Here is an 8721-nt window from a genome sequence, read left to right as displayed (position 1 = left end):
GGAAGCTATAAATGCTTGCCCTCACCATGGCTTTGATACTTGGCTATTGGTGAGCTATTTTTATGATGGGATGTCTTCCTCAATGAAGCAACTCCTCGAGACAATGTGTGGAGGAGATTTCATGAGCAAAAATCCGGAGGAAGCTATGGATTTCTTGAACTATGTAGCTGAAGTTTCAAGGGGATGGGATGAACCAACCAAAGGAGAAGTGGGGAAGATGAAGTCTCAACTGAGTGTTTTTAATGCTAAGGTTGGGATGTATACCTTGAAAGAAGATGATGATATGAAAGCAAAATTGGCAGTTGTGACAAGAAGATTGGAGGAGCTGGAACTGAAGAAAGTGCATGAAGTGCAAGCTGTTGCTGAAGCACCAGTGCAAGTGAAGCTTTGTCCTAATTGTCAATCATATGAACATTTGGTGGAGGAATGCCCTGCAATTTCAGCTGAAAGGGAAATGTTTAGAGATCAAGCAAATGTTGTTGGACAATTCAAGCCCAATAACAATGCGCCTTATGGAAATACTTACAACTCAAGTTGGAGGAATCATCCAAATTTCTCATGGAAGGCCAGAACAACTCAGTACCAACAGCCGGATCAACCATCTCAACAATCTTCAAGTCTTGAACAAGCAATAGCAAATCTCAGCAAGTGATTACTACTCAAAAAGGGATATTTGATAGCTTGCAATTAACTCTTTTAAACACTTTTGAGTAGTAATTATTGCCTTTTAACCCAATCAACATATTAAGGACCTTTGCAATCACTTCTAATCACTTTGTGTAAGTTTTGGTGTTTTTGTTAGTAATTTGATCACCAAGGCAATCCAAGATGGAGGAGAGTTATTTGGAATCCATGGCAAAGCAATGGAAAGCTCAGAAACATGAAGAATCAAAGCTTTGAAGCCTTAAAGTCCTTTGCCATAACCAATCCGGAATGCAAGGAGGAGAAGTAAAGAGAGAATCTACCTTGAAGCATTCTTGATGACAGTAATTTCAGCCACTTTTGGAGTACTTCCTGAAGTCCAATTTATGCATGCTTTATGTCGTTTCGAAGATCGGGAAGCCAGAAATCCAATGCTTCAAACGGTTTGCAAATCAGAGTTGAAATGAAGAAGTTAGAGCCAATGGAAGCAGATCACTCCAAGCTAAAGGCCAATTTCGTAGGGCTGCGAAATCAGCCTTCGGCTGCGAAATTTCGCAGCCATTTTGTGCGCCTGCGAAATTCTCCTGAGTGCTTCCAGATATTTGCGACCAACGTTTTTTGATATTTTGCTTCAGATATTTGTTGTCTAAATCCCAATTCTCTCCTTGTAATCCACCAATTAGATGATTCCTTAGTTGTTAAGCAAGAATACAGGGGCAAACAACCTGTTATATATTGTTTTGTAATTTTCATTTTTTGGACGGTCGGGGGAACTTTCTCCAGGAGACCAACTTTTGTAAATTTTACACTTAGTGAAATAGAGAGTATCTTTTGCTTTCTTTTTCTCTCTACTATTTTCTATTTTCTTAGTAGCCAAACATCCTTGGAGGATGAAATCCCCAAGGATGAGAGGCTAAAGCCTTTTAGTTTCTTGAAGTAATGGATGTCATGTGAAGCTCCCGTGTCAAGATGGAGATTTCCAAGCCATGAATGTAAGTAGCTGAGCGTCATAAATGTTTTCATTCAAAGTAAAGCTTTTAATCCCTCTGACTTGCTTTGAATAGCCAATACTTGATAACCTTTTGGTCTCAGTGGATTCTTATTGTTAGATCCACTGACGTTCATTAGTTATCTCCTACGAGCCATTGTATTGCAAGTCGAGGAGATGACCTATATCATTAAAAGAGCATTTATGAGGTTCAACTACCCTTTTTGTAAGTTTTCAAGGACTAAAACTCAGTTGTTAAACACATACCGGTTCGGGAAGTAAGCATCACCTGAGTTGCTTCCCCAACTCGAGGTGAAAAGTTCCAAAATCTCCATTTTTACACCGTGAGTTAAGCATGGCTATCCAAAGCTTTGAGAAACTTCTTTTTCCATCTTTTAACCTATTTTTATGTTAGTTTAGTTTACAACACCTTTATCTTTTTATGTTTTCATCTTAACCTAATTTTTATTAAGAAAAGTTCACTCCATCCTCCGAACTTCATCAGTTAAAGTAAAAACCCTTCCCAGTGTTCGATCCTAGAGCCACTATGATATAGTAGCTTTGCTACTTTAGTGTAAGGACCTTAGGTATAAATTTTGTTGATACCCTTACATGCCAAGCTACCAAGAGTCGGGTTATCAGCAAGGTAGTGGGAGATTTTGTTGGAAACCAAGAAGCCATCAATGCTCAACTCAATCAAAAAATTGACAGAGTGGAGAGTACTTTGAATAAAAGGATGGATGGAATGCAAAATGATATATCCCAAAAGTTTGATAATCTCCAATACTCAATTTCAAGGCTCACAAATTTAAACACAGTGCAAGAAAAGGGAAGATTTCCTTCTCAACCCCACCAAAACCCCAAGGGTGTCCATGAAGTGGAGGTTCAAGAGGGAGAATCGTCACAGATGAAAGATGTCAAAGCCTTGATCACTCTAAGGAGTGGTAAAAAAATTGAGAAGCCAACACCCAAGCCACATGTTGAGAAAGAAGAAGAGATAAAGAAAGGGGAGGAAATGGAATACAAAGAGAGTGAGATCAGTGAAAAGAAGAAGGACTATGATTCAACAATGAATGTAATTCCAGAGAAGGAGCTTCAAAAAGAAGAAATGCTGAAGAAATCAACTTCTCCTCTTTTTCCTCAAGCATTGCATGGGAAAAGGGGATTAGAAATGCATCTGAAATTCTTGAAGTATTGAGACAAGTGAAATTCAATATCCCATTACTGGATATGATTAAACAAGTTCCAACATATGCAAAGTTCCTAAAGGACTTATGTACTATTAAAAGAGGGTTGACTGTAAATAAGAAAGCCTTCTTGACTGAGCAAGTAAGTGCAATCTTACAATGTAAGTCTCCATTGAAGTACAAAGATCCGGGAAGTCCTACCATTTCAATCATGATTGGAGAAAAGGTAGTGGAGAAAGCTTTGTTAGACTTGGGAGCAAGTGTGAATTTGCTTCCATACTCTGTCTACAAGCAATTGGGACTTGGTGAGTTGAAGCCAACGGCAATCACTCTATCTCTAGCAGATAGATCAATAAAAATTCCAAGGAGGGTAATTGAGGATGTCTTGGTTCAAGTTGATAATTTCTACTATCCGGTAGATTTTATTGTTCTTGATACAGACCCTACTGTAAAGGAAGCTAATTTAGTTCCTATCATCCTTGGAAGGCCATTCCTTGCTACCTCAAATGCAATCATCAACGGTAGGAATGGGCTTATGCAACTCACTTTTGGCAACATGACACTTGATCTCAATATCTTCTATATGTCTAAAAAGCAAACCACTCCGGAAGAAGAAGAGGGTCCTGAAGAGGTGTGCATCATTGACACTATGGTAGAGAAGCACTGTAATCAGAATATGCAGGACAAGCTGAATGAAAGTCTTGTGGATTTTGAGGAAGGTTTTTCTGAACCCCCTAATGTGCTTGCTACTCTACAAAGTTGGAGAAGGATAGAAGAGATTCTACATTTATTCAATAAAAAAGAAGAGGCAGTTGCTGAAAAAGAAACTCCAAAACTCAATCTGAAGCCTCTACCCGTGGAGCTGAAATATACATACCTTGAAGAAAATAATCAATGTCTTGTTGTAATATCTTCATCTCTGACCAGTCATCAAGAGAAGTGTTTACTGGAAGTTCTCAAGAGGTGCAAGAAGGCAATAGAATGGCAAATATCCGACTTGAAAGGCATTAGTCCTTTAGTTTGCACGCATCATATATATATGGAGGAGGAAGCAAAACCAATTCGTCAACTTCAAAGAAGATTGAATCCTCATTTACAAGAGGTGGTGCGAGCTGAGGTGCTGAAGCTACTTCAAGCAGACATTATTTACCCTATATCTGATAGCCCTTGGGTGAGTCCTACTTAAGTGGTACCAAAGAAGTCAGGGATTACAATGGTTTAGAATGAAAAAGGAGAGGAAATTACTACACGCCTCACTTCAGTTTGGAGGGTGTGTATTGATTATAGAAAGTTGAATGTTGTAACCAGGAAAGATCATTTTCCATTGCCATTTATTGACCAAGTACTGGAAAGAGTCTCTGGTCATCCGTTCTATTGTTTCTTGGACGGGTATTCAGGGTATTTTCAGATTGAAATTGATGTGGAAGATCAGGAAAAAACCACCTTTACATGTCCATTTGGAACATATGCTTACAGAAGGATGCCATTTGGTTTATGCAATGCACCTGCAACATTTCAAAGATGTATGTTGAGTATTTTCAGTGATATGGTGGAGCGAATTATGGAGGTTTTCATGGATGACATCACCGTATATGGAGGTACATATGAGGAATGCTTAATCAATTTGGAAGCGGTTCTTCACAGATGCATTGAAAAAGACTTGGTGCTCAACTAGGAGAAATGCCATTTTATGGTACGTCAAGGAATTGTCCTTGGCCATATTATCTCCAAAAAAGGCATTGAAGTTGATAAAGCAAAGGTGGAGCTTATTGTCAAATTACCATCCCCAACAACTGTGAAAGGAGTAAGACAGTTCCTTGGCCATGCAGGGTTCTATAGGAGGTTTATAAAAGGTTTTTCAAGTCTTTCAAAACCTCTTTGTGAGCTGTTAGCTAAGGATGCTAAGTTTATATGGGATGAAAGATGTCAAAATAGCTTTGATCAACTGAAGAAGTTTTTAACAACAACTCCAATAGTGAGAGCCCCTAACTAGCAACTACCCTTTGAACTGATGTGTGATGCCAGTGACTTTGCTATAGGAGCTGTGCTTGGCCAAAGAGAAGATGGGAAGCCCTATGTGATCTACTATGCAAGCAAAACACTGAATGAAGCTCAAAGGAACTACACAACTACAGAGAAAGAATTGTTAGCTGTGGTATTTGCCTTGGACAAATTTCGTGCTTATTTAGTAGGGTCTTTCATCATTGTTTTCACTGACCATTCAGCCTTGAAGTATTTATTGACAAAGCAAGATGCAAAAGCAAGGTTGATTAGATGGATTCTTTTGCTACAAGAATTCGATCTCCAAATCAAAGATAAGAAAGGAGTGGAGAATGTGGTAGCTGACCATCTTTCAAGGTTAGTTATAGCACATAATTCCTATTCCTTGCCTATTAATGATGACTTTCCTGAGGAATCACTTATGTTCCTAGTAAAAACTCCTTGGTATGCTCATATTGCTAATTATCTAGTTACTGGTGAAATTCCAAGTGAGTGGAATGCATAGGACAGGAAGCACTTCTTTTCAAAAATTCATGCTTATTATTGGGAAGAGTCTTTCCTTTTTAAGTATTGTGCAGATCAGATCATAAGGAAGTGTGTCCCTGAAGATGAGCAGCAAGGGATTCTAAACCATTGTCATGAGAATGCATGTGGAGGTCACTTTGCCTCTTAGAAGACAGCTATGAAGGTGTTGCAATCAGGGTTTACTTGGCCATCTCTTTTCAAAGATGCCCACATCATGTGTAGAAGTTGTGATAGATGGCAAAGGCTTGGAAAGTTAACAAAAAGGAATCAAATGCCTATGAACCCCATTATAATAGTTGAGCTATTTGATGTATGGGGCATTGACTTTATGGGGCCTTTCCCAATGTCTTTTGGTAATTCTTACATCTTGGTGGGGGTGGATTATGTTTCTAAATGGGTTGAGGCAATCCCTTGTAGACAAAATGATCACAGGGTGGTTCTCAAATTCCTTAAAGAGAACATTTTCTCAAGATTTGGGGTGCCCAAAGCCATAATCAGTGATGGAGGTGCTCATTTTTGCAACAAACCTTTTGAAGCTTTATTAGCCAAGTATGGAGTGAAGCATAAGGTAGCTACGCCTTATCATCCTCAGACTTCCGGGCAAGTTGAGCTAGCTAACAGGGAAATAAAGAACATATTGATGAAAGTGGTGAATGCAAGTAGAAAAGATTGGTCTATTAGGCTTCATGATTCATTATGGGCGTATAGAACAGCTTATAAGACTATTCTCGGCATGTTTCCCTATCGTCTTGTCTATGGCAAAGCATGCCATCTCCTTGTGGAAGTTGAATACAAAGCTTGGTGGGCAATAAAGAAGCTGAACATGGACTTGATCAGAGCCGGAGCAAAGAGGTGTCTAGACCTTAATGAGATGGAGGAATTAAGAAATGATGCTTACATCAATTCCAAAGTTGCAAAACAGAGGATGAAGAAGTGGCATGATCAACTAATCTCCAACAAAGAATTTCAGAAAGGACAGAGAGTTTTACTTTATGACACAAGACTCCATATCTTTCTTGGGAAGCTCAAGTCAAGGTGGATAGGGCCGTTCATTATTCATCAGGTTTATGTCAATGGAGTGGTGGAATTATTGAATTCCAATGGCAAAGATACCTTTAGAGTCAATGGATATCGTCTCAAGCCATTCATGGGGCCATTCAAACCAGAAAATGAGGAAATCAACCTCCTTGAGCCACAAAAAGCCTGAGCAAATAAGGGTTTGATGGACTTGGTTTCACCAAAGTCCAAAATTTTTGTAAATTTTGTAAATTTCAAAGTTTTTTCCATGCTTTTCATTTTAATTCTTGATCTTAAATTATGTGTTTATATGTGTTTTAATGTTTTTGAATGATCTTAGGTGGAAGAAAATGCAAAGAAATTGAAAGGAAGAAACGAGGAGAAATCGGAGCAAAAACAGAGTGTAAACAGAGCAAAAACAGGGCTCTGCGAGACTTCGCAGTCTAAGGAAATCCTCTGCGAAATTAGCACTTCGCTGCGAAACCATTTTCACAGCCTAAACAAAGCCGCTGCGAAATCAGCATGTCTCTGCGAAAGCGGCCATCCTTTGCGAAATCATTTCGCAACTCATTTGACTCCTCTGCGAAAATTTTCGCAGCTGCGAAACCAAGTTTGGCACACGAGTGCCACTTCGCAGCACAGGAGCCCCCAATTCGCAGCTGCGAAACGGCTGCGAAGCTATAAAGTGTGAAAATCCCTGATTTCGCATCCAAAGTTCCATTCCGCAGGGTATTTCGTAGTTGCGAAATCGATTTTGTCACACGAGTGCCATTTCGCAGCACAGTGACACTCCTTTCGCAACTGCAAAACGGACTGCGAAGTAGGCTGCGAAAATAGCTTTTTGCTGCGAAATCGACGTTCTTCTGCGAAACTCAAAATGACCCTTAATATTCCGTTATTTTTATATATATCGGTCATTTAAGCTGCGAAAGGGTTTCAAAAAGAGAGCGCGCCATAGTTGCTGACTGTTCATCTCCTTGCCCGAGCCCGACGTCGTGCGAATCTCCGATCATCTTCTCCAGTCATCACTTCCGGCCAAATTTCGGCAATCCGAAATGGCGCGAACCAGAGGAGCCAAGTCTTCCTCTCCTTCCAGCCGCAAACGAATTCCGCGAGAGGAACCCGTTCCAGATCCCACCTCTGAACCTCCATGGCCAAAAGTTGTTTCCCCTCCGACGAAGCCCGCGCCGCAGAAGCCTCCGGCGAGGCGTTATCTCACTAGGTCAGGGGGTCGGCCCCTGCAAAAGAGGGCCAGGGTTGAAAGCTTAGAGCCCATAGACTTAACAGAGCAGTCTCCAGAGCCCTCTCCAGCGCCATCTCTGGTGTCATCTCCGGCACCACCAGCACAGCCTCAGGAGCTCCAACCGCCACTTTCTGAACCCCAAATTCCATCCGGGGTAGCTCCTGAAATGATAATTATGCGTCTGATGCTCACTCAGCCGCCAATAGAAGGGAATTTGGACTGCAGAGCTGATGCCATTCCACTTCTCTTTCCACGGCTGCTATGCCAGATTCTGGAGCATTTGGGGTATCCATCAGATCCTAAGTTGGAGCGCAAACATATTTGCCGAGAGGTCTTCACTCTCGACAAATGGAACAATATGACAACATATAGAGTTAAGCAGCCAGGGCAGCCACAACCAGCTGCAATACCAACTACCAGGAGAGCATCTCCACGTCATATACCTGAGGGTATACCTATTGCCTCTCCTATCATATCCAGAGCCCCTCCAGTCACTCCAGCCTCATCACAGCCATCTTCTTCAACTGAGCCCAGGATGGCCATTCCCATTTCTGAGTATAAGGAGTTATGTCGCTCACTGTAGACTCTCACTGCATCTCAGAGCAGCCTTGCTCAGGAGATGGCAGCCATTAGAGCATGCCAGGAGCACACTGCCATCCTGAGGCAGATTCAACATTATCTGGGTACTATATCACTTCCTGAGCATTCCTATCCCACCAGAGCCATCACAGGCCCCTCCTTTTGTACATCAGACTATGCCTCCTAAGGAGCCGACTACAGGAGAGGCAGAGGCAGCTGAGCCATCATCTCCACATCATCCTCCAGCCACTATCTGATCATTTTCATAGTTTCCTTTATATATGCCCTTTATGTATTTCCTTTATGTATTTTCCTTATATTTTCTTTACTAGAATAGCTCTAGAAATCCCATGCTTTTGATATTATATACTGGGATTAATTGTATTACTTGTTCTCTTTTTGTATTTTCATCAAATGAAGTAATACAAATCTATCAATTTATGAGTACTCTTAGCATTATTTTATCCTACTTCCTCTACTCATATCTTTTATTGTTTTTGAAACATGTGGTTTCTCCAATCAGTATTCGAAATTGACAT

The 8721-nt window shown here is 40.7% G+C and overlaps 1 protein-coding gene across 1 annotated transcript; it reads left to right on the top strand.

The window, feature by feature from the left end:
* Nucleotides 1-7415: 7415 nt before the first annotated feature.
* LOC104880392 (pistil-specific extensin-like protein) lies at nucleotides 7416-8186 on the top strand. Its single transcript, XM_010656866.1, has one exon. The coding sequence runs from the start codon at nucleotides 7416-7418 to the stop codon at nucleotides 8184-8186; it is 771 nt and encodes a 256-aa protein (XP_010655168.1).
* Nucleotides 8187-8721: the final 535 nt, after the last annotated feature.

Source organism: Vitis vinifera, chromosome 9 (assembly GCF_030704535.1).
Source record: "Vitis vinifera cultivar Pinot Noir 40024 chromosome 9, ASM3070453v1".
Lineage (NCBI taxonomy): Eukaryota > Viridiplantae > Streptophyta > Magnoliopsida > Vitales > Vitaceae > Vitis > Vitis vinifera.
This window is presented reverse-complemented; position numbering and strand designations above follow the sequence as displayed.

Excerpts from the sequence above, each read along its gene's own strand:
- LOC104880392 (XM_010656866.1), top strand. The coding sequence starts at position 7,416 with ATGGCGCGAACCAGAGGAGCCAAGTCTTCCTCTCCTTCCAGCCGCAAA.